This window comes from Podarcis pityusensis (assembly GCF_964106645.2).
Source record: "Podarcis pityusensis genome assembly, chromosome: 4".
Classification (NCBI taxonomy): domain Eukaryota; kingdom Metazoa; phylum Chordata; class Lepidosauria; order Squamata; family Lacertidae; genus Podarcis; species Podarcis pityusensis.
Genome location: NC_138027.1, coordinates 24,763,338 through 24,789,239, shown reverse-complemented (window position 1 = coordinate 24,789,239; position 25,902 = coordinate 24,763,338). Strand labels below are relative to the sequence as shown.

General features: G+C 41.8%; 3 protein-coding genes and 1 long non-coding RNA gene across 11 annotated transcripts in view; 3 read left to right on the top strand and 1 right to left on the bottom strand.

The window, feature by feature from the left end:
* Nucleotides 1–1,158, top strand: part of SPATA13 (spermatogenesis associated 13) — a 97,236-nt gene extending 96,078 nt beyond the window's left edge. For all 7 annotated transcript variants that reach the window (XM_081004064.1, XM_081004060.1, XM_081004061.1 and 4 more), the window contains 2 exons: nt 308–382; nt 754–1,158. In XM_081004064.1, the coding sequence (XP_080860190.1) occupies nt 308–382; nt 754–935 (257 nt within the window). In that variant the 3' untranslated portion in view covers nt 936–1,158. The remainder of the gene's footprint in view (nt 1–307; nt 383–753) is intronic.
* A 139-nt stretch (nt 1,159–1,297) lies between these two features.
* Nucleotides 1,298–15,538, bottom strand: LOC308476548. The gene is made up of 5 exons (XR_013985937.1): nt 15,459–15,538; nt 10,758–10,855; nt 8,647–8,743; nt 1,708–7,606; nt 1,298–1,525 (listed from the first exon to the last, which is right to left on the bottom strand). It is a non-coding gene; the product is annotated as an uncharacterized lncRNA (long non-coding RNA).
* Nucleotides 7,615–14,667, top strand: LOC308476515 (uncharacterized protein). Its single transcript, XM_081004199.1, has 4 exons — nt 7,615–7,743; nt 11,504–11,684; nt 12,497–12,559; nt 13,123–14,667. Exons 1-4 carry the CDS (start codon nt 7,729–7,731, stop codon nt 13,914–13,916), a joined length of 1,053 nt encoding a protein of 350 aa, XP_080860325.1. The 5' UTR covers nt 7,615–7,728; the 3' UTR covers nt 13,917–14,667.
* A 174-nt stretch (nt 15,539–15,712) lies between the features above and the next one.
* Nucleotides 15,713–25,902, top strand: part of MIPEP (mitochondrial intermediate peptidase) — a 49,793-nt gene continuing 39,603 nt past the window's right edge. The window contains exons 1-10 of one of the 2 annotated variants that reach the window (XM_081004109.1): nt 15,713–16,035; nt 17,970–18,143; nt 18,776–18,864; nt 19,978–20,064; nt 21,422–21,485; nt 21,822–22,004; nt 22,957–23,113; nt 23,997–24,045; nt 24,568–24,628; nt 25,766–25,818. In XM_081004109.1, coding sequence (XP_080860235.1) covers nt 15,853–16,035; nt 17,970–18,143; nt 18,776–18,864; nt 19,978–20,064; nt 21,422–21,485; nt 21,822–22,004; nt 22,957–23,113; nt 23,997–24,045; nt 24,568–24,628; nt 25,766–25,818 — 1,100 coding nt within the window. In that variant the 5' untranslated portion in view covers nt 15,713–15,852. Of the gene's footprint in view, nt 16,036–16,082; nt 16,252–17,969; nt 18,144–18,775; nt 18,865–19,977; nt 20,065–21,421; nt 21,486–21,821; nt 22,005–22,956; nt 23,114–23,996; nt 24,046–24,567; nt 24,629–25,765; nt 25,819–25,902 lie in introns of those variants that run through there. The other variant, XM_081004110.1, reaches the window with a different exon arrangement.

The window sequence follows — 25,902 nt, the reverse complement described above, 5'->3', positions numbered from 1 at the left end:
GCGGACAATGGGAATTGTAGCTTAACAACATCTTGGGATCCAAAGGTCAGAAAGGTTGGCTCTCAGCTGACTGCCAGTGGCTCGCCCAGTTTTCAGGCAGGTATCTGTTCCAGACCCTCCTGGAGATGCCAGGGGTTGAACTTCGAATCTTCTTTATGCAGAGCATGTGCTGTACTGCTGAGGTTCTCCTTTGACTGCGCCATTAAACTGAACCGTTCCTGTGTGACATTTTAACCTGAAATTATTTTCCCTGCAGTCAAAAACCTGAGACATGTTTAAAAGTACATGGCTTGTTTTTCCATTGTAGGAATGGAGATCTCAGAAAACCAAAAGAAACAAGCCATGCAAAATGCACGGAAGTCAAGACACGGAAAGATGAAAGGTGACTCTTTCGCTACCCCCACCCCGACCAAAGGCTAATTCACACAAGAAGCTTTTCTCCTTCTCGTGAGGAGTCCTGCCTGTCCTTGGGCATGGTGGGGAAGGTGGTAGCCCATGGACCAGACAATTATAGATCCAGGTGACAGCAGTTCCCATGCTTTCTGTGCCTGGAATCACAATGCTGTCTGCTGGCTGTAACTGTGGCGTTTTGCATGTACCATTTATCTACCTGTGTGTACGACTGTGTGTATGACTGTGGACATTTGCAATAGCTTGGGTGCAGAAACAAACGTCTTTGTGCAAACTTTACACCACCCCAGTCTTTGTCCCCACAAAAGTCTCACCCCTGGTGTCAATACTTTATTTCTACAGGTGTCGGATACAGTGGGTGCCCGATGCCGCCCCCTCACCAGAGTTTACATCCTATCCACCAGCGTCACATCACCGTGCCCACTAGCATCCCACAACAGCAGGTCTTTGCCCTGGCAGAACCGAAACGGAAGCCCTCTATTTTTTGGCACACTTTTAACAAGCTGACCCCCTTCAAGAAATGAGTGGCTGGAAGATCCCTGGACTATAGAAGGTTACAAGGCGAAGGAAGAGCCACTTGCCGTCAAAGAATTGGTTGGTCCAGCTGGAAAACTCTGGAGGGAAGGAGTCCTGATCTTCCTCTGCTTCAGTGAGAAGGACTTGCCGGTGGTTTAGTGGAGAAGGCTGTGGCTTGATGTGAAGCAAATGTTGACCTGTGTCAATAAACATTGATGAATGAGAAACCCACCACTTGGTCGCAAGGGCAGAATTGCTGCTCCTCTTGAACGGTGGTGCAGGGTTGTTGTACTTGCACCAAAGGAATGGTTTAAATATCTTAGGTCATTTTGCCTGTCTTAATAATAAATTCATGGCCAAATTTAGAAATAGGAAGGATAGTATCCAACCACCGCCCACTGGCGCAGCATGTGGAAAAAAAGAGGTACCATCTTCTGTGTGAGCACCAAGCAGGCGTATGGATCTCTGGGATCAGGTTAGCTGCCACTGCAAGAACTGCTGAGCCTCCGTCCTTCCTATTTCTCTTATTTCACTGTCCTTATTTCTTGTTAATTTAACCAAGTAGGAGTAGGACTTCCTGCAAGGCCTTAGCATCTTCCTGGCAAAAATGGGAGAAAATGTTCACTTGGTGACATAAATAGATAAACATGCATTTTTACGTGCTGTTGCAAATGACGAAGGAAGAGCCCAATGCGTCTTGGGTGGATCCTTATGAAAAGCGGTACTTTGCTGCATGCATTGAATGCACTTCAAGAAACTGGTTTTGTTTTATTTTGTTACCTGCTGCTGTTTTAGCCTGTGAAAATTGCCTCTGTGCTTTCCAGTATGCCTGCTTTTTACACTATGAGAAACTGAAGTGTTCTCTGTTCTTAATGGCACCAATGCAACTAATGAATAAGAGAAACAGAAATCCAGTTGTTAACTCAAGGGAGATTTTTGTCACTCTCCTATAAATCGGGCAGAGAATCTCTAGTCCTTGAGTGGTTGCTGGACTTCAGCATCCACAATCCCTGACCACCGGCCGTTCTGGCTGGGGCTGGTGGATGTTGGGAGTCTAATAACATCTGGAGGGCCACAGGTTCCCCACCCCTGCAGTAAATATAGAATCATTCCAGCTGGTTTCTGTGACTTCTAGGAAAACCTTCAGAATATCTCCAAAATGCTGTTGATTTCATTATTCTTGCCTACATCAGCCAAGCCAAGAGGGTCGTTCAGGGATTGTTTCTTTGCAGTCACAATGATCCCACACAAGGGAACATTTAATGGCATCAGAAATGAACTTTGATCAAAACTCAGGTCAAATGTGGCCGGTTTATGGCTTATTAAAATTATGTTTTCTTGTTTTGCTTTGCTTTGTTCTGTGAATATGAAGCTGCTTTTAATACAGCATTTACAGAATATTCTACCCGAGAAAGCTGTTATAAATTGAAGTTTATGGCACACACTACTATTTCCCTATCTCAGTAGTTCTATATTAATGCAACTTTAGCCTAAGTATTATCGACTCAGTAGTGGGACAGTTCTATTTCAAAGGTTGTTTTTCAAAAGATATCCAGTCTATCCAATTGCCAGTTATGTTGATGTCCAGAACTTTATCTGATAATGAAGGTTGATTCGGGATTTTTAAAAGTTATTTATTTTTACTGTGAATACAACTTGGGGCGGGGGAAGAGAAAGGGGGTAAATCTGTTAAAATATATGAAGGACAATGGGCTACAGCCAAGGTTATTTAACTACAGGGTGAAATATAAAGCCTTTGGCTGACATCCTAAGCATATTTACTAGAAAGTAAATCAGTTGACCTTACCTCTCGGTAGATGTGGTTAGGAGTAGGCGATTTATTAACTTCCACTTTTCTCTCTCTTGCTCCCTGCCACCAGCACACAGAGCATATAGACTCTGGCAAAAGTGTGTCACCTTTAAACCCCATTAATTTCAATGGGAATGATTAAAACACGTGCATTGAATTCAGTGAGACTCAGGTGTTTGGCAAGGGTGTATGTTGTTAAAAAAAAATTGTTTAATTGAAGCGCAGGCATCTGGGCGGGCTGCAGAGTGCAAACCATTGGAGAGATGATTTGTAGGATGAATGAAAGGGCACTTGCAAACACCCCTTGATTAGTTCAAAAGTAAGATAAGCACAACAGAAACTGTCAGGCAGTCACGGACCTGGGCATCTCAAATTTTAGTGGCACCCTGTGTGAGTCCAAAATCCTGCACCCCCTGCCTCTTGCTTTCCGATGGGCTTTATAGTTGCGACACCTGCTACAGTGGTCCAGAAACTCTGTGCCCAGGGCAGCCATACCAGTCATACTTCCTTAGATCTGCCTTCGAAACTGGATAAATTTTTGGCATGGCACTGGGTAAATTAAGTTCTTGTACCTGCATTTTCCATCTTTTTGGAAGTGGAAGTAGCACATCGAAGACTGTAGTGTTAGATATGCCTTCTGTACATAGCTTACGATGATTGTAAAAAGACACTGATGCTAAACTGGATTGCCCAGCATGCTGTGAACCTCATTGCTTGCATTTCAATAATATTCTTTTCCTGTCCCCAAATGAAATAGTTGAGAAGTGGATATATGGAATTACAGACTGGCATTTTAGTCATAGCGGTTGTTAAAGTATTTTTTTAAAAATCATTTCAACTGAGACAAAAACAACTGTCTTGATAGCCCACCTGATTTGTAGTTGATTTTTGCAAGTTGATTTTTGCAAGTTGATTTTTGAAGGCACAGCCTCGCTTCCCCAGATGGGTGGGGTATAAATAATAAATTATTATTATTATTACATTATATTGTTCCATTCACTCTGAAAATGTGGCATAAAATTATTTTCAACAACTGGAACAAGCAGCAAAACATTGCAATGCATTCTTCTATTGTAGCTGGAGGGTGTTAGCCAGCCATGCAGCAATACCTTCCATTTCCTCCTCCCAACCTCCAGTTTTCCAGTTTTCTTTTCCAACTGACAGCACTCTGCAGCTACTGCTCAGTCCTCAATGGGCTGTTTCTCAGCGGTGTTGTCCCCTTAGGTTTATGAGTTTAAAATAATCTATTTGGGGTACTTCTCCTTACCCCAGAGCTTCCCCAAGCATGCTGCCACCTCTCTCTAGTTTTTCAGTGGTCCTGTTTTGGCCACTGTGCCTGCACCAGGGTTGATTACAGTTTTAAAACCTTTTCACATTTATCATTGCATGACCACAAAACTTGAGAAAGCTGGATGGACCCACTGACATGGCTGTGTCTGCCATAGTCTAGGTGCCTATGCCGTGATAACAAAGAATTTGTTCAGACTGTTGTTCAGTGCTGTAGTCCTGTGACCCTGTGGGTATAGAAAGCAGGGTAAATAGAACGGTGGTCGCCAAGGTCTATTCTCTGCTCCTGTTGAAGTGCTGCTGCTGCTGTTGTCTGCTCTCTGCCAGAACCAGGCAATTTGCATCAATGCTTCTGCCACTCCCCCCAGCCCTTCCTGGCCTATGGAGCATAAAAAGAGCTTTGCTGCATTAGGCAGCTTCTCTAGTCAGGCACCTTGCTTTTCACAGTGGCCAACCAGATGACTATGGGAAGCTCACAAGCTGGACATAAATGCAATAGCAACTGGTACCCAGAGGCATACCACCTCTGATACTGGATGTATTGTATCCATTGCAACTAGCAACCATTGATAGCTTTATCCTCCATGAATGTGTCTAATCCCCCTTTTTAAGCCAGCCATGTTGGCGGCCCTCAGTACTGCTGGTGGAAGGGAATTCCCCAGCTTGAGAATGCACTGTGAAGAAGTATTTCCTCTTGTCTGACTTGACTCTCCCCTTATTTCACTGCATTGAATGACCCTAGCTTCTACAACAGCAGGGAATAGAAGCCCAGAAGATTCTCCAGGTGTTGCTAGATACGTTTGACCCTCCCACTGACACAAATTGCCTGGCTGACAAGTGTACCTTCATTATGGCAGCTTGATAGGAGACAGAAGGATGAGAATGGACCGCTATAGCTGACAGTCATTGCCCTCATACCTGCAGAATTGTGCCCAGGGAACACTGCTGTTTTAGCACTGGAATGGAGCAGAATGCTTTGGATTTGCTTGTAGATGCACTGATGTTACTCCCTTCAGGAAACTCAAAACATTACAAAGAGAGGGAAATGTTTATCATTATTCAGGTTACTCAGGAACAATGTTGTGTACAGTACCTTGAACACCAAAGCCGCTTTATTTAACAAACCTCTTCACCTTGACCCCTTTTTGCAGCCAAATTTTGCTTTGCGTGAAGGTGGTAGTGGTTGCAGCATATTAAGGCTGTGGGGATGCTTTAATATTAATAACTTTGTTTAGAATGTTTTGATTTTGGAAAATACGAAGGCTGGAAGAATAGATTGGGCTTAAGGTAAAGGTAAAGGGACCCCTGACAATTAAGTCGAGTCGCGAACGACTCTGGGGTTGTGATTAAACACGCTCTCAAATTATCCTGGAAATTCAGTGGGTGGAGTTCAATGGAGCACTAAGGAGATTGTTCTGTCACAGCAAGCATCTTTGCTTGCCCAATGGAACAATATCCCCTCCCCCTCCACACTGTTGGCAGGGGTGTTTCCTGACCCTTCAGAGCAGATTTGGGGGAGGAGGGAATCCTCATTGTGCTAGTGGAAGTTTTCACACTGGCTACTGCTAGCGGAATGGGTTTGCTAAATCAGACCTTATATAATTGCGCAGCCCAAAATCCAAAGAGCCATTTCAGACCAGTCCAAAGGCTTGATCTCACTCAGTTGGCTTTTTTCCGTTTTACACTATTTCTTTTAAGAACTGATTTATCACAGCAGACATCTGCAACTGGGTCAAAAGTTGTTTTTCCAATTTCACCCTAGAGACCTGCTATTTATGAAATAAAGTGGTACCTCAGGTTACATAAGCTTCAGGTTACAGGCTCAGCTAACCCAGAAATAGTGCTTCAGGTTAAGAACTTTGCTTCAGGATGAGAACAGAAATCGGGCTCTGGCGGAGCGGCGGCAGCAGGAGGCCCCATTAGCTAAAGAGGTGCTTCAGGTTAAGAACAGTTTCAGGTTAAGAACGGACCTCCGGAACGAATTAAGTACTTAACCTGAGGTACCACTGTACAGGACCAAAATAGATCAGAGGTGGGGAATCTCTCACCCTCCACAATGGTGCTGGACTCCAAACTCTCCATCTTCCCTGCCCATTGGCCATGCTGGTTGAGGCTGATGGAACTTGGGGTCTAACAATATTTGGAAGACCACAAGCTCCTCCATCATTGCCTTTAGTTCCTGGCCTGGGTCTGTAGGGAAGTGGGCTTTAAGAATACAGTATTGTTTTTGCAGGTCACCACAAGCTGACCTTGAGCTTCATCAAATTAAATAACATTGTTGAGTTTAAATTTGCATAACACCCCCACCCCAGTCTAAACCGAACTGCTGTTAATTTCTACTGCAATGCTTGTAAGTGTTTGTTTTTTTGTCATGTTCTCATATGACCACTGATTATGAAGTTCCTCACAATGCTAAAGCACAGCATTTGTGCAAATAACCCTCAAAGCACACTTTTCCTTGTTTCTACTGGACTAAACTAGCGCCAAACTCTTAATTCTCTGGCTTGCTGCTAGCATCTTTTAGCAAATAAATAATCTAGGTTTTACAGTGGCTTGTGTTTCAATATACAAAAGTGAAGGAGCTTAACTGAAACTTTTCACATTTTTTTGCGCGGGGCATTCTTTTTACTTTTTAAATATATTGTAGATTTTAGCTTGGAGTTTGAGCCAAAGGACCTTAGCCATAAATAAATGGTATATTTCTGTTGACTGCCTTTTCTTTCTCAATGTATATTTGCATATTGAAGACACCTTCTGAATGATTCTGTGATTTAACTTTGTTGATAAATATTAGGCCTGCTTGTTCAACTTGCTTGTATATTTTGACAAGTGTTCTCTAACAATTCCCCGCCTTCTGTATATGTTCTTATGCATCTTAACAGCTCTGCGCTGCTGCATATGTTTCAAGCCAGAATTCCTGGCTTCAGAAAAAAATATTACTTGGCTGTTGACAGCTAAATGTATAATGTATAGGATCTCTTTACCTTCATATGTTGTTTGCTGTATCATTTGTTGCCAGATTTATTTGCATTCTGTATGTTTTATATCTTTTTAAAAAATATCTTCTGGGAATGAATCTACAAACGTACATTCCTTGTACCTTGCTCTAACTTTATATGTTTTGATTAAGAATGTGCATAACTTAACATTTCTCAGCTGTGTCTTACATAATTTCAACTGTACAGTTTCAATGTTTGTGACTTGTTCATAGCATATAAAATATTGTATGTGAGCTTTAAATATTTGAACATTATCTGACAGCAAAATATCATTTGTTTTGTTTATTTTGTCTATTTATAATCTTGCTCTACAAACCTAAGGCTCCCCCCCCCCCGCCGCAACATCTAGTTAACATTTAGCTTGCGTAACTTCTCATTTTGCATGAGTTATCCCAAAGGAATTTACAATAACATATATAAAAAAAATTAAAGTTATTGCACATATAACATTTTTTTTTTAGAAACAGATAAAAACAGCTTAAAAAAACTAAACATACGTAAGATCAATTTGGATCCAAGGCAGATACCAACAGGTGTTGCTGCTGCCACTTCTGTAAATAGGATTGCATCTTTTACTCATTTTCTAAGAGAGAGCAAATTGAGAAAGGTGGAAAGGTTGGCTGCTTTCTCAGTCACTGTATGTGATGTTTGTGCACAAGCCAAAAACATGCATATGTCTATCTGTGGGTGGGTACAGTTGCCCGAATGTCTCATGCAAACGTAAGCAGACACAACTGCTGGCTAAAGATACATTCAGAAAAAACACATGGCCCACTTTGCTGTGCATTATGATAGCTAGAAGGGTTTGGTACTGCAGAAACAAGTAAATTTGAATTTCCAAGAAAGCAACTAAATGGTCCATATAAGTCAAAAGCATGATAACATTTCATCCCCCTTCCCCCAAAGACCAGGATTATATTGTGAGCGGATGGAAGGGGCAGGCAGTCCCCATGCCATTTTTCTAACCAAAAAGCTTCACCCGCACCCCCTGTTCATACATACTTCATAATGAAACTGTTATTTATGTCCATAGCAGTTTCCCTCCCAGGGCAAATAACAGTCAGGGATGCAGGGAGGGAAAGTCACCTGGAAAATGTTTTGATGCTGGGCTTGCCTGAGGCTAATATAGAAAAACGTGTAAGATTGGAGAAATGCAAATGTGAACATTTATTTAACGTATCATTTAGTTTGTCCCAGAGCTGGCCAGTAAGACAAACCTGGAAGAGAATTCCATTCTGCAAGAAATGCTGCGTGGAACTTCATGCTGGAGGGAGTTTTGTTTGCAGAGTTCCCTGTAAGACAGAAAATGACCTCAATATAGCAGTAGTTCAGTTTATTTGGTCTACAGATAGGGATGCAAGAAGACACTGGTTTCCATTCCACTCTGTGTTGGTCACCTATAACACTTTCTTCTCTGCTGCACTTTGGCTTCTGACAAAAACTACCGGTACATAATTTGTCTCGCCGGCCACTCTGGGGAAAAGTTACACAATTGCCTAATCATTACTTTATTCCCACACAAATTATTTTAATGAAGAGTAAATGCAATGCAAATTGGAAACCTCGATCAATTACGTACCGTTACTCATAGTTTCTGGGCTGAAAACAACAGTGAATACTGACCACATTCACAAGACTTGATTGCAGTTCCGGATGTGGGACAAATCAGTGAACACCGGCATTTTCCACTCCTGTTTCCATCACAATTCTCTTGACAGCCCTGTAGTCAGACCATAAATATCCAAAACTCTCCTTCCAAGGAGGTTTTTAAGCAAAGGTTAGATGGCCATCTGATGCTTTAGTTAAGATTCCTGCATTGCAGGGGGTTGGACTAGACGACCCTCACGGTCCCTTCCAACTCTACAATTCTATTATTCTAAAAGAAATCACCTCAATCCACTAAATTATTCCTCTCCCAATTGCAAAAGGGCAGCGTTTGGCCCTTCCTTAAGCCTTTAGTCATTGATCAAAGATCTCAGTCTGTAGGAAACAAGACTCTTAATCTCAGGGTCATGGATTTGAGCCCCACATTGGGCAAAAGATTCCTGCATTGCAGGGGGTTGGACTAGATGACCCTCACGGTCCCTTCCAACTCTACAATTCTCTAATTCTAGGAAGCTTCCAAAAATTATTAAACCACTTATTGTCCAAAGGTTCCTGGACAAAGGTTCCATTGTTAGAAGCAAACTATTCATGGGATGAGTAAAATACAGTAAGGTGTTATTATTAATGGGAGACGTTGAGGGGATGCATTATTTGAATGTGGGGCAGGGATTTTTCAATCTTAAAAGAAGATCCTTTTAAAAAAAACTTCCCTCAAAGAATCCTGGGAATTGTAGTTTGTTAAAGGTGCTGAGAGTTGTTGGAAGACCCCGTTCCCCTCACAGTGCTACAGTTCTCAGAGTGGTTTAACACTAATCCCTCTTCAGAGGGAATTCTGGGAATTGTAGTTCTGTTAAGGTGAATAGTGGTCTCCTAACAACTTTCAGCACCCTCAACAAACTACAGTTCCCAGAATTCTTTGGCGGGGGAGTCATGACTGTTTAAAGTCATGTGATGCTGCTTTAAAAGCATAGTGCAGATGACACCATGGTAAAGCTCTGTGCAGTTAACAAGAACGGACTTTGGGGGTTCAAGTGGAAAACTGACAAAACACTGTACACTGGTGATTAATATTTAAGTGCTGGAATCATTCCACATAAATATCTTGGCACCTGCCTCCATATTAATCATTGAGCATATCTGAAAACTGGATAACAGCTTTTAGAACTTAGTAACCTACTCCCCAGCTGCCCTTGCTTTAGCTTCACATACAGTGCCTGAGTGTTAAGCACAAGATACCCAAAAACATATCCTGATAGGCAGTGGCGGAAAAGGTAAGACTTGGGTGCAAACTATGCCTGGGGAGTAGATGAACAAATATGTAGAGGTTGAACATAAAGTCTCCTGTTAGAAAAAATATTCCATGTATGTTAGGGACAAAGGGGCTGTTGTATACTGAGTGAGACTATTGGTCCCCCCAATTCAGGAATTGTCTATGGACTAGCAGCAACTTGTCAAATGGGGGGGGGTAGGTATTCCCAGCCCTAAGTGGAGTGGCCTTCATCTGAGCCTCACTGGGCGGTTTTCAGTATAAAACAAGTAAAATACCGTATTTTTCGCCCTATAGGATGCACTTTTCCCCCTCCAAAAATGAAGGGGAAATGTGTGTGCGTCCTATGGGGCGAATGCAGGCTTTCGCTGAAGCCTGGAGAGCGAGAGGCATCAGTGCGCACTGACCCCTCTCGCTCTCCAGGCTTCAGGAAGCTATACGCAAGCCTTGTGGGCAGCAGCCTGCAGCCCGGAGCACGGGGTGCCCTCCGGAGGACGCCCCGTGCTTCGGGAAGGTGTCCGCAAGCCTCCCGCGCCCGGCGGGAGGTCCCGCCGGGCTCACAAGGCTTGCCGGCAGCAGCCTGTTCTGGGGGCTGGGGTCGGGGGAAGCTCAGGCTTCCCCCGCGCCAGCCCCGCGCCTGGGGGGGAAATAATTTTTTTTCTTTATTCCCCCCCCAAAAAACTAGGTGCGTCCTATGGGGTGGTGCGTCCTATGGGGCAAAAAATACGGTAAACTATTAAGACATAACCACAACACATTAAATGAAAGAGAGTAAAATTCCTGAAAATAACAAGGGCTGATGCCCAAAGGATGGCAAGGTAGGCCTCCCTGAGGATGGATTTCTATACAGGGGTGCCACCACTGAGAAGGCTCTCTCTGGTCACCTGGAGAACAGGATCCAAGTTCTGCCTCTGGAGCAAAGGTAGCCTGGCCCTACCAGCTCTCTGGATGGAAAAACAACTGAGAACAATCAGATATATGCTCTGAGCCATATGCAAATAAGATGAGCAGTGACAAACTGAACAAATGTAATTTTAGGGGGAAAGCATTGGTACTCGCCCCCCACCAGTACATTATTAAGTTGTATTCTTTTAAAATATTTGCTCGCTGCTAAAATTTGCTCTTGATTAAGGGGTCTATATACTTCCCATAGGAAGTCTCACTAACCTAAATGAATTATGGACTATAGCAACCTATAAGGACTTGTTCGGTGACAAAGTACAGACTTTGTATGCAGGCATCTCTATTCCTTGCCCCCCCCCCAAAAAAAAAACCCTGCTTCCTCCTCTTGAGATCTCTGAGCTGCTGCTAGACAGAGTATGGAGCACTGGACTAGCTGGACTAATGGTCCGACTCAGTATAATACAACTTTGTATGTTCACAGTAACCTCCTCTGTTATCTAAATGAATTTTACCCACACACCCCCTACACTATATAACCTTGTGCCCAATTGACAGCATGTGTTAGCGAACTCTCAGATGCATTTAAAACAAGATGAAGATGCACAACAACTTTATGATTAAAACATAGTATTTATTTTGCAAAGCATGTTATTCACTGGTTGTTTTATGTTGGTTTTTTGCTTTTAAATATATTGATTCCTTCAGCTGAAATTAGATAGCATGAAACTCTGGATTATTCTGCTGGCTGTTGCAGTCAGCACAGAAGAAATACAAAGACAGAACAGTTGCAATGAAAGGTTTCCTGGGATCCCTGGGAACCCTGGACACAACGGCATACCAGGACGTGACGGACGCGATGGACCAAAGGGTGAAAAAGGAGACACAGGTATCACATGTGTTGTCATCACGAGAACCCCATGAGCAAGTTATACAAAATATGCCGAGGTAGAGGAGAGCAGAGCCACTGATTCACTGTAACAATTGAGTTTACGGTGATCTTCAAGGCTACTTTGGGTGTGAGGTTAATGTTTGTGTCTGCAACCAATGCTGATGGGTTGTCAGGAGTTGTGGCTGTGCAGTACTATGCGTAGTGCAATTATGTGGTTGGGAGTTAATGAATGGAAGAAGTTTTATCCCCTTCCCCAATGAGAGCCTGCTGTGAGCCCCTCTCAGGTGAGAGATGGGAAAGCAGTATTTGGTGGTCCAGATTCCAGTGAGTGTGGTGCATTAGTGTTTCAGAGATGGGATGAGTCTCTAATATGTGTATACCTGGCAGTGATCCTTTGTATGGGAGTTATAATGTTGCTGAGTGTGAGTGGTTGGCTAATGAATGGTTGGTTGATAGAGATAACGAATGAGGTAGGACTTCCAGTTTTAAAAAGTGAAGCTAATTACAGAAGACCAAAGTCACCCAGCCATTAACTTAGAATCGATCAGTAAAAAATATGAACAGGTGATATAATGCACCTACTCAAGATGGCTGTACCTGTGCAAGCAATAACCAGTGGTACTGCTTGCAGGAACATTATCTTGCACTGCCTTGGATTTTGTGCATTCCAGTTCTCCCTGATGGAACAGAATTGTGTGTTGTTGCAGGATTTGAGGTCATTTTTGCAGTCCAAAAGCAGAAAGCTTAAACATCACCTTTTTTAGAATGAAATACTTAACAGAACTGACACTGCCTTTTTCTGCGGCTAGGTGAACCAGGACATCCTGGAAAATCAGGCACAGATGGCATAAATGGAGAAAAGGGAGATTCAGGTGAGAGCAAAAAGTGGTTTCGCTGAAAAACATTTTAGCTTGTTACCTGTTCCTGAGGGGATATGAATAAATGCAGCTGAATCTTCATGGGTTAGGGATGAGGTTCAGCTAAGATTTTAATGCAAACCTACCTAATTTGGGGGGGGGGGGCATTTAATTTGCAGTAATGTCAAGTGAATTAAAAAGTGCCACTATTGGAGGATAGAGGTCACTGTCTCCCACTGTATGTCTTAAGCACTTCACTGAGCACATCATAATTAAAGTGTAGTCTGGAATCCTCCCATTTCCTATATGTTTGGATATATATATATCCCAAATGACAGTTAAATTGCAGCTCTGGAAAATCTCTTTTCTCCCACAACACTTTCTCTCGTGCTCTGAAAATTCCAAGGCCGTCCTTGACCTTCTCATCTCCTATCAGCACAGTGTTAGCTAATACAAGAATGACAAATGCCTTTTCCTGTTATCTTGCACATATGCTCCTAACAACCTGATACTAGATAATTAAACCATTCTTTTAAATAAAAGAAACATCTCTCTCTCTCTTTCTCCTTTGCTTTTAGGAGCTGATGGCAGAGTTGAAGAGAAAGGGAACAAAGGAAATAAAGGGTCAAGAGGCTGGCCTGGGAAATTTGGCCCTAAGGGAATTCCTGGTCCTGTGGGTGATAAAGGTCAAAAGGGTGAGCTAGGACTGCAAGGACAAAAGGGGACAAAAGGGGACATTGGGCCCATTGGCCCAAAAGGACTTAAAGGTGAAATTGGAGTCCAAGGCGAAATAGGCTTAAGGGGTCCCATTGGACCAATTGGCCCCACTGGTCCAAAAGGAGAGGTGGGAGGTCCAGGTCCAAAGGGCAGTAGAGGAATCCAGGGAGAAAGGGGATGGAAGGGAGACAGGGGAGAAAAGGGAAAACTTGGTAGTACCCCAGTCATCCCGAGAAGTGCCTTCAGTGTAGGTCTTACCACTAAGTTTCCTCCTCTCAACGTTCCCATCAAATTTGACAAAGTGATGTATAACGGCTTAAACCATTATAACACAGCCACTGGGGTATTCACCTGCCAGATTCCTGGTGTCTATTACTTCACCTACCACATCACTGTCTATTCAAGGAATGTTAAGGTAGCTCTGATTAAAAATGGGAACAGGATGCTCCACACCGCAGACAGCTACCAGAGTGGTGAAGACCAGGCCTCAGGAGCGACCATATTGGAGCTGCAGAAAGGTGATCAGATCTGGCTGCAGACCCATGGGACTTCTAATGGTTTGTTTGCAGACCCTGATGATGACACGACCTTCACAGGCTTCCTTATATTTAGTACCTCAGAGACAGCAGCGCCTATACCGCTTCTTAGTTTGTGATCTGTTTTGTTTCTAATGTGATGCCAATTATACATACTATTACTTACTTCTCACATCGAGATTTGTATGGCAACAAAGCTCACAAGAGCATATTAATAGCTCCTTGCCAGTGACACAGTCCTTGATGCTAAACATTTTATAAATATTCCCAGGAGCGGTTTTGTTGGTTTTGAAGAATAAATCTGAAAACTAGGCCAACTAGTCCATATCTCAATTCTGCCTGCCTGCAACACCATATGTAACCCTCAGAATCACAAATGTGGAGAATTCTCTTATCCTGGGATGAGGGGGTGTTGCTGTTTGTTTGTTTTAAATGAGGAGATTAAGCTCCCATACTTTTTGCCAGAATAGCTAGACCTGGATTAAATTGTACAACCTTTTGTATGCCCATGCCAAGATGCATTGAGCTTGTTTGCTAGATGCCACATCAGGACCTGAAGAAATTTATCCTATTTCTGCCACTCCCCACCCTCTCAAGTTCCCAGTTAGTCTGTAGAACTTGAGTTTTCTGTTTTGCAGTGGTGACAAACCAAGCACATTCATGTTCTCTGTTATGGTTGGTGCTGTAGCTGGCAGTTTCCCTAGTATGCCACAATGTTTCTGAACACTGGACAATGTTTGCCTGGAATAAAACATACTTTTACCTATTTAGTGTCTTATCTTTTGGGGCATAAAAAATTATTACACGTTACTCTGGAATTCTAAATGTGTGAGAGGAGAGACAGAGAGGAGAGGAATATCCCTTGATGCCTTATTTGGGTGAAGGGCAATAAGAATGCTATCCGAATTTATTTAATTCATTTATTTAGTAATACACAGTACAGTACCCTTATTTATTACATCCCATGCTTCCTCTCAGGAGCTCTGGGCAACATTGAAGCGTCTCTCTTCCTTGTATCCTAATATCAACTCTGTGAGGTAGGTTGCTGCAAGAGAGAGTGACTGGCCCAGAGGCACCCAGCAAGTTTCATGACTGAACTTGAAGCTGGCTGCTCTCCCTCTGAATCCCACGCTCTAACCACTATACCACTCCACCGAATTCACATTTCCAGCGTGTAAAACCCATCAGCAGGGCCGGTCCACACATGAGACAAGGTGAAGCAACCGCTTCAGGCAGCAGGATCTGCAGGGGCAGCAGATCCAGATGTGGGTCTTTATTCTTCCCCACCCCCTTGTGCATGATGTAGAATGATCTTCACTCAGGCCTTTTCCCTGGCGGCGAGGGGGAGGCCATTTTATGGTCTACCTCAGGCACCAAAATATATGGGGCCTGGGCTGCCCATTCGTCTCAGCAAGATTTCCACTTCAGATGAAATCTGCACAGCAAACTGTGGCTTGGGTGTAGTATTTACACCTAAAAGTGGTAGAGCTGTAAATAATGTCGTCCATGCAAGGTGCAAGGTTGGGGCGTCGTTTTTAAATATTCTTTCGGGTTTTTTAAAAAAGAAGCCAGTAAACAAAATGCCTTGCAACACCAGAGCAACGTGAAAAGTTGCAACCCCCTTTTTGTAACGAGGATTCTTGCATGCTTGCATTACTTACTAGCTCGTTCGCTTTCCCTATTAAAACAGCGTTCAAAAAATTAAGCAGAGCCCATTTGCAGAGCAGGCGCACCATCATCTCCTTCAGCTGCCCGCCTCCGCCTCGGAGAATAAGGATAATTGAAAACATAAGCACGGAAAGCCGAAACGCCACCTGGCTCGGAAATCCCTCTTGCCGCCACACCGGGGCGAATGTCTGCCTCCAGGACGCGAGAGGGGAGGCGACGAAGCTCCTCCTCACGGCCCGGCCGCGTAAGAGGTCACCGCCGGAACCAGGAACAAGCGAGGCCGAGGCACTCTAGCGGCCTGGTCGGCGTGTAGCGAAGGGAGCATTTCCCTCTCAAGAAAAAGAGTACAGGCCGAGCAGGCAGGCGGGGAGGCCGGCCGGGGCCGCCATGCTGGCCGGCTGCGGTCGTGTGGCGCGGTCTGCCGCGAGCGGCTTGAGGTGGGGCCCGCCCGGCCGGGCCGGCGGTTGCAGCAGCTCCGCTCCCCAGAGATGGGTCAGCACCAGCTGGTCCCCGGTGGGCGCTGCCTTTAACGCTCAGCAGCCGCACCGGCGGGAGCTGGGGAAGAAAACGGTGAGAGGCCACCTGGGCCGGGGAGGCTGGGGCGACCCCCTAACGGGGTCGGAGAAGGAGAGACTTGTTCTGAGCCCCAGAACCTCTTTTCGGTGCCAAGACTCCGGAGCAAGCGATGCGAAGGCTGTGCACGGCCAGGATTTTATTTTTATTTCTGCCTGCTTCCAAAAGGAATAGATAGCTGCTCCCACCCATCCCTTTATCCTCACCACAGCGGTTTGTCTGTGTGTTGTTTCATACCTGTGCATAATTGTTTTGTATTATTGTATGCTACTTAAAGGTTTTTAAAAGTGGTTTATATCCACTACCGCTCCTAAATAAATAAAACAGCCCTGTGAGGTGGGTTAAGCAGCTGGCCTAAGTTTTGTGGCAGAGTGGAGATCTGACCCAAAGTGCGTCAGGTTTGAATAAAACACCTTAACTACTACACCACACTGGTTCACAGTGTCTGGGGTCTTCGCTGACTTTCCCCACAGAATAGTCCTTGATTTGAATTGTGGGGTTAGGAACACCTCCACCCCATTGAGCTTCATGGCATAGTAGCTCAGACAGCTAGAAATCCAGCAGGACCTTTTTTCACCACTGTCTCTTTATGCTAGGATAACCTTTACAAGCTCTTTGCTTGTTGTGCATTCTTAAAGCATACCTGCACACTCCTTGTTCTGCTAAGTTGCAGCACTGGCATAAGGGTTCAGTAAATTCCAAGTACCCACTGTTGGTTTTGGGTGAGCTGAATTTTAACTCTGAACTAATCCTGGATCATCAACATGTCACATAGCACAGGCCTATGGTTGACCTGAAAAGCCAGTGAGAGTTGTCAGTAAAACACAGGAACAATCCATAAAAGGCGACAACCTTAGGCTTAACAGTGGCATTTGGAAATTAGTGACCATTCAAGAGTTTTGTTTCTTTGGAAAAGTGTTTAGCAAGTTATGGTAACCTGGTGTAAGAGGTCACTAATGTATATACTGCATCTCAATTTCCAAGTTATCCTATACAGTACTCTGTTTTTCAGTTCTCAGTGTAGTTCCTTACGTAGCCAAAACACCTTAACTACTACACCATACTGGTTCACAGTGTTTGGGGTCTTCACTGAATTTCCACACACTCCAGAGAGAAAAATCTGCAGGCTTGGGTAAATCCTGAGGTTTTGTGTATGCGTACAGATGTAAATGTGTGTACAGTGGTACCTCGGTTCCTGAACGCCTCTGCTGTTGTACGTTTTGGTTCTCGAACACTGAAAACCCAGAAGTAAATGATTCCATTTTTGAATGTTTTTCGGAAGTCAAACGTGCAACGTGATTTTTGCTGAGTGCAAGAAGCTCTTACAACCAATTGGAAGATGTGCCTCAGTTTTCAAACGTTTTGGAAGCCAAATGGTCTTCCAGAACAGATTACGTTCAAGATCCGAGGTACCACTCTTTATGTATAATGTACATCACAGACACTTGCACATATATATGACACATGAACGCATATGTTGCAGACACATGCACATATAAACCTTTGGGGGGGGAGCCCCAAAACATCACTATAACTGAATAAGCTCAATGGATACAGGATGCTGACTGGCCTATGGGATGGAGTGAATGGAGCATCCTGAAAGATGGCATGGCTCACCAGCTGAACTGAGTAGCAGCATCCCAAGCAACAACATTTTGCTGAAAATTATACCAGTGATTCCCACTTGTACTATAAACACAAGACGCTGTAATATTAATTTAGGAATCTACTTCGGGCACCCAAATAAAAACATAATTGCCGTGTTGTGGAGTTGGTGATTAAATGAAGTGTGCTGAAACATTTTCACACTTCATGTATTTTTATAAATACAGCTTAAATGTAAAAAGCGGGTTTATAATTTATAGCATTGCTGCGAAACAGGAAAAGTAGTGTATTTATTATTTATATGGGACCTGTTCTTTGTGTTTCAGGGTCTGTTTGGTGTACCAGAGTTGAGTTGTCCAGAAGGATTTCAAGAAGCTCAAGAAAAATCACTGCAAGAAACAGAACGACTAGTACAAAAAGCATGTACTACACCGCCTGGGAAGGAGATAGTCATGATCTTTGATCAGCTCTCAGATGCTTTGTGTAGAGTAGCAGATCTGGTAAGATACTTTTGAAACTTTGAAATTGCCATTTGTTAATTACCACATTTCTAGATTCCAGTTTCGTAAATTTTGTCAAATGCAATGGGAACTATATCAATGTTATATTTAACAATGAAACTAAATGAGATTTCCTGCTAAAACAGACAAGCCTGTCGCTCTAACTCCTTGATTTATTTTTTAAAATGTAGTGCCCAATATAGTGAGCACTGGGCTTGTTAAAACATTGCTTTTAGGCAGTAATTTATTTACTGGGGATTATGCCGTTGTGTTAGATAGTGCATGTATTTGTTTTATACATTTTGGTAACCCACTGCTAACTATGGCTTCCCATTATGTATACAGACAGTAGGATAGACATGTGGCTGATCCTCAAGCAGAGTGGTACAAAGATTTTCCTCCTCTCATGTTCATCTGTGTTTGAAAATAATTTAAATGTGCTTTTTCCTGAAGCTGTGTGAGGAAAATGCCATTTTTAATAGTATCAATAGATTGTACTGCTATGAAACACAAGATGCTCTTATGAAAAAAGATTCACATGGCAATTTAAGTTTGAATTTCTAACTTTTCTTTAAATATCAAAACAAACATTTCCCTATCACTATTATAGTTTCTTTTTTCTACTGCTTTAGGCTGACTTTGTGAAAATTGCCCATCCAGATTTTGCTTTCAGAGAGGCTGCTGAGGAAGCCTGCAGAAGCATTGGCACTATGGTAGAAAAGTACGTTTTATTCATTATGTTACAGTTTATCTGTTTATTGAATGCTGCTATGAACAGTAGACAACAAGGTGTTTTGTTTTCCTATGTGTTCTAAAGTCTTTATGAAAACAAGGAGAATCTCTCTTCCAATTAAGAAATCTGGTAAAAATGTTTTTTAGTTTATAGTAATTACAGCCCTGATATTCTAATTCTAAATACATGTTTCCTAACCACTAGGGCTGTTTCCAGACTGAAATTCAATAGTGTTTCTAATTATAATTGAGATATTGTCCTTTTACAATGTGCAATATTTTTCTGTGTTCTGTTCATACCAGTGGAAGGACATCATCCTATTGGTGGGGAAAGCAATGGTCCATATTACATGAGTGGTCACTTAAGAAAAATGAAATCCAAGAGTTCCATTAAAAAACAACCCAGTCATTTAATTAGCTCCAAAATGCTTATTGATTTAAGCATGATTGCTTTTCATGAAATTAAAAAAAGAAAAGAAGTAGTACTGAGCAGTTGTTTTGAATGAGAAGTGCAGGCCTAACATCTAGATGGCTCAGTTGCTTAGAGTGTGGTGCTGATAATGCCAAGGTTGCAGGTTTGATCCCCATATGGGAGAGCTGCATTGCAGCGGGTTGGACTAGATGATCCTCAGGGTCCCTTCCAACTCTACAATGCCACAATTCTAAGATGGGAAGTGTTTATTGGGAGGAGCCACTTACTATAATGTCTCTTGCTAAAATAGCCTTGCATGGTGCAGGGGAAAGGCTGCCTCCCCAAAAATGACTGCTGGAGAGCAAAACCTTTTCACCCAGCAAGGCCCCTGTTGCACGGGTTGGGGTCTTTTGCTGCCTATTAGTTCTTCTTATGGCTGCAACAATCTTAATACGCCACCTATTTTCATTGTTGTGTTGTGAATAAGTACTTGTTGACTGATCTGTTGCTCTCATCTACACTTCACTGGTTATGGTGATGTTAACATTCTGTGGTTTCTGAAAACCTGACAGTTTAAAAGACACAACAAAAAAATTCTGCAGAAATAGTAAACCTAAAAATGTTTTTGTTATTGTACTATGAAATAATTGTATTAGTAGCAACTGATCCTTTAATCTTCTGTCTTTCTAGATTAAATACAGATGTAGATTTGTGCCAAAGTCTAAGAAAGTTGTTGGCTGATAAAGGTGTAATGGCATCCCTTGATCCAGAAACAAGGTACACATTTTTAATTTTGTTTCACTAGATATTTCTTCATGATACTCAGAATGTTGACTATTTAATGTTCTGCATACCTTATTACAATATAGGTAGTTCAAAACACGGTGAAATTATTTTCACAGTTTACCATATTTGTGAGTCTAATTCCAGTCTTTAACTATGGAAAACATTTTGTTAGTGGTCTAGGTAACCTATGGTTACAAGTGCCATTTCATTCTTTGAAATATATATCCAATATATCCAGACTTGTCCTTTGATAGACGTACCATGCTTCCTTTGATAGACGTACCATGCTTCCTCAATTCAGAATCTACTCGCTACTCTGAAACTGAAGGGACTTTTGTAAAATTTGTAAAATTCTGTGCTTTCCTCTGGAAATTTTAAAACTCCATGGTTTGGTCAGGGTTGGCAACCCTAACACCCCAATTATCATGGTCATCTTAAATTCCTTTTGACTTTTTTTGTCTAAGGCCTCAGAGCTTTATCAGACTTATGGTCAGTGTGCCATAAAAAAGTTTGCAAACAAGACATGATAATATCTATTCTTAGAAAGAATTAAACAATGCAAATATTTGTCTTCCCTGTGAACATGAAGGTTGTCTGTATCTAGTTTATTTCATCAATGTAGCAACACCCTACGACACTTAGTTCCATGAGACTGCAATCCTAACCCTGCTTACCTGGGAGTAAGCACCATTGAATTCAACAGGACTTACTTCTGAGAGCACATGGTTAGGATTGTTTTGTACGTATGCCATATGGAAAGCTATTTTCATTTAAAAAAAGATGTTCCATTGCTGTGAGCTTGGATCCATGTTATTATTTGTTTTCATCAGCACCAGGCAATTAGTGAGTAAATTGCATAGTTCATGATTCTGCTGACTTGACTGTGAAGTCAGCTGGTATGTCATTGTTAATGATTTTCAATAATTCTTGTATGCCACACTCAGATTGTGGAATATCCTTCCCTAAGGCATGGCTGGGACTGATACTGTCCATTTTTCAGTGCCAGCTGAAAATCTTCCTCTTCTTCCAGGCCATTTGGATATTTCAGGGCAATTTGCCTGTACAGAAATAGTGGTGGATGATTTTTTTTAAAAAAATTGAATTGTGCATTGCTTTTGATTTTTTTTTTAACGTATTTTAATAATTGTAACACTCTCTGGGGTCCTGTGGTGAAATGTGGGATAGAAATTATATTAAATAATGAATAAATTATGTTGCTAGTTCCCTACATTGACAAATTAGAACTTGGTCTGCAACATAATAATCTGCAAAATGTAATATATATCTGTAAAAGGGATGAGTCTATAAAAGTACATGTCCTGGAGTTAATGTGATTTTATTATTTCAGGCGAGTAGCAGAACTTTTCATGTTTGATTTTGAGATCAGTGGTATTCATTTGGATGAAGAAAAGGTAAGTTATTTCCATTATAAGAAAGGCTATTGGCTGAGCCTTCTAGAAACTAAGCCCTTATCCCAAGCATAATATGCTGATTAACCGCCATAATCAAGATTTACAGAATACAATGATCCTTAACCTTAATGGCATGGTATTAATTTCTACAGCTAAGATACAATCGTCTTAGTTTTTAAAACATCTTAATTTCATAAGGAATATGTATGCATGGGAATATTCCCACAGATTGCTGAACCAGTGCAATGCAGGAATCTGAACTAAAGCTTTTAAAGATGTTAACGGAAACTATATTTTAAAGAAATATTTATTGCTCTGTTTATTTCTCATTTGCAGCGAAGGAGAGCAGTAAATCTCAATGTCAAAATATTGGATTTGTGTAATGAATTTCTCATAGGATCTCATCTTCCAAACAAGGTTGACAAGCAAATTTTACCAGAACACATTCGGCATCATTTTGCAGTTGAAGGCAATTATGCCCAAATCAGTGGTCTCAATGCTGATAGTCCTGATGATCTGGTATGTATACATGAAGTACATTACAGCACCATATAGAGTACGATCACATCTTACAAGCATTTAACTCATGTTAGTTCAACCCTATGTGGTTGAAGGCCATTTGGTTGAAATCCACAAGTTAAATGCAAGCAAGGCCCTCTTGGCACATCGGTTCTAGGATGCTCTCATGAGATCTCTTGGAGTCATCCTTGTCCCTATGAGGTCTTGTGCCAGCATCCCTAGCCTTCTGGAGCCGATGTGCTGAGTGGGCCTTGCCAAGCAAGCAAGGCAGGGAGCTGAAAAGTTCTTTTCACACTGGGAAAACCCAACAATCCAAGTTGGGGACCATCAGTACAATTCCATAGTATGTGCTATGTAAAGAAGACTTCTTTTTGTCTGTCTGGGATCTTCCAACTTTCAGCTAGGTTCTTTAAGTACATGAGATGGAAGAAAACCTTCAACTATATCCATTTGTCTGCATGGAGGTCTTTTAACTGTATACCCCACACCTAAGCCATAGGTGTGATGACTAAATTTGCAAATGCTATCTTTTTTAATGCTCCATCTAATGACCGGGGAAAGGGATTCAGAAATTGACCAGTTAGGGAAGAAGTGAATATTCCTACTGTCTCTTCCCTTCATTTGCAACAGGGTGATACTGTATACAGTGGTACCTCGGGTTACAGACGCTTCAGGTTACAGACTCCGTTAACCCAGAAATAGTACCTCGGGTTAAGAACTTTGCTTCAGGATGAGAACAGAAATTGTGCTCCGGCGGCGCAGCGGCAGCGGGAGGCCCCATTAGCTAAAGTGGTGCTTCAGGTTAAGAACAGTTTCAGGTTAAGAATGGACCTCTGGAACGAATTAAGTACTTAACCCGAGGTACCACTGTAATATAAATGTCTTTTCATCAATTTCTGCATTTTGCTATTGTAGTTGTCCATATATTGCTTTTCTTTTGAATTAACCTTAGGTACGTGAAGTTGCCTACAAGGTTTTCCTGTACCCAAATGCTCAGCAATTACACTGTTTAGAGGAACTTCTTACCAGCAGAAACCTTCTGGCCCAGTTAGTAGGATATGATACATTTGCTCATCGGGCTCTTCAGGGGACAATGGCCAAAACTCCAGGTAATGCTAATTGTGAATTATGCCAGGATAAATGCAGGCTGTGCAGATTGTTACAAGAGATTAGTAGTACATGGGAGGAGAGAAAAGTGGGAGGGGAGCATTTTCCTTCGTGTTCAATTTCCCCTTCCCCTGGCAACAGTTTCTCTCATATTGATTCGAATGGGAGGGAAATAACACTAGCTCTGTTTCAGGAAAGTGGGATGCCTTTGGATCCTGTGGATCTACAGCCTTTCCTGGCATGCCCCTGACAGCACCCTGCAAGGCCCATATTTGCCCTCTCCCAACACCTGAGGGGCCCTATGTGGACCTTTTCACAGCCTCATGGGGGAGGCATACGAGGTTGGATCTCCCTCTCTAAAGGTGGACCTTTGTTTCTCTCCATCCTCTGAAAGGGGGCGTCAGAGAATCCTATGGTCCGGGCACACACTCCCAAGGAACATGAAATTGCAGTCAAACACTAATTTATGCAGTGTCAGAATGTTTTAAATATATTACATCCTCATACGAAATACACTGCATAGAATGATGTCTCAGTGAAATTGTTGTGTTAAAGAAATGTTGCTGCTTGTTATTTTAGAATCATAGAGTTGGAAGAGACCACAAGGGCCATCGAGTCCAACCCCCTGCCATGTTGACTGTCCATGAGTATTTATTATTTGCTGCTTATGGAGAACTTCCTTATTCAATATATTCACATTGTTTCAAAGTTCCAGTGAACTTTGCATGGGGAACCTGTGGCCCTTCAGATTTTGTGAGACTACAATTCTTGCCATCTCTGACCTCTGAAGATTACTTTAGATGAAAGTTTACAGCTGTATATAAATTATTTCTTAAGTGTTCTTTCTGCCTACTGTACCAATATTTCTTCCATTCTGTTTTTTAGAGAAAGTAATGCAATTTCTTGAGAAGCTTTCAGATAAGTTATTCAGTCGGTGAGTTTATTTTTAAATAAGATTTAAAAGGAGAACAAATTTGCCTTGCTGCAAGGTAAAAATCTTGTAATATTACTAGCAGAATCAATTAAAAATACACTTAGATTTCATAATTAATCCCCCCCATCTTATTTCTGCAAGATTATTGTAAAGGATTATATCTAATCAACTACAGATTAAGGTCATACTGTAATTGTAAAAATATTCTGAACGGTGGATGTCTCACTGCCAGCCAAAAGGCCCTTTCATGGTAAGCATACCAATGTTCTGTTTTCCAGTGATGTAAAGAGGGAAACCAGCCAAATATTTTCTGTATATTGGAAAGTATTATCCCTTACTGAAAAACCTATTCTAAAAAAGCAGAGAAGAATCACAACTCTTTATGGCACATTTTGTTCGTTTGCTTGTGTGAAAGATACATTTATTTGCAAAATGGACAAATGATTGTCTAGTAATTGTATTATACTACAAAGTCTTTTGAAAAGCACTTTAACAAAATATTATGGTGAAATTGTTTTTCAGTACTCTAAAGGATTTTGAAATGATGAAAGGCATGAAAATGAAACTAAATCCTATAAAATCAGTAAGTTATATTTTGCATTTACTTGTTCTCAACTTGAATGAGTTGAATGCTAGTTTGAGAAAATACTTTCTATAATTTCAGAGTTATGTTGACGTAATCTAAGCTTTCTCTTTCTCTTGGCTTTGTATTATAACGGTGTTGGGTTTCAAGGCTCTTTTCTCTAAGGGAAACTAACCACTTAAAAGAAGATATTGGTTTAAACACAGTGATTTATGTGGTAGCCAAAACTTAAGATGGAAAATGTAATGTCTTCTCTTGAGTATGTCAAACATTTTGTTCAATTAGTTTTTGCAAGCTTGAAAAGGCAGAGGCCAGATTTGAAAAACTGCATGTGTCTAGCCTGTGTTTTGGCAGGCTCCAGTATTTTTGTTCAGAAACCACGGTCTTTCCAATAACTGGGTTGCTGCATGATTATTCTAATAGTTCTGCCTCACAATGTATAATTTGGGACCTCAAATGCCCCTCAATGAAATTTGGTTGGATAAATACAAGTGGACATCTTGAAGCCTTTTAAGTCTTAGATCACATTATTTGATTATATTTAAATCTTCTAGCTGCCTGTCCTGAATGCTCAAGGCAAGTTCACTGTTCCACTTTTCACTTGCTGCTTTGTACTTCGATGCGGTCATATCATCTGTAAATGATGTAGATATGTTAAATCTGTGCTTTCCTTTGTAAAATACACAGAAGTGTATTTTAAAATACACAGAAGTGGGAGCACATGATACCTGTGTTTCAGTGATGGCAAGGGCTATCAATGACATCAAAGGCAAAATTCAAGATGCTTTTTTTAAACCATCATCTCTTTTGTACAGTAACTTAAGCCAAACATCTCCTTCCACATGCATCCGCTCTAAAAGGGGCATGTTCAATTAAGTATCTCCAGTTTTCTGGAGCGGGGAGAAATACAAAGAAATGATGATATATGTTCGAGAAACAACATGGCCAGAACTTGTCAACTACGCACTGTACATAAGCCGAATAGTCAGGCTGTGTAAAGGGCAGGTAAGATCGCACCTAAAGCTCTGTCATTACAGTCATTACAGAAATGCTGCTATGGAAAGAAAGCTGTTGGATCCGACTTGTTTCATTTGATTTGTGTTATGTGTTTGAAAACGTGAATGCTTTAATTTTCAGGAATTGATGCCTTGGGATCATCCATACCACAGTGGTGTCCTGCGTGCTGAGAGGTCAGTGTTATGGCCTTCTGCTGCAACTGGTGTATCTAGCACTTTATTTGCATTCTAATACTTAGATTTTAGTTGTTAAAAGTT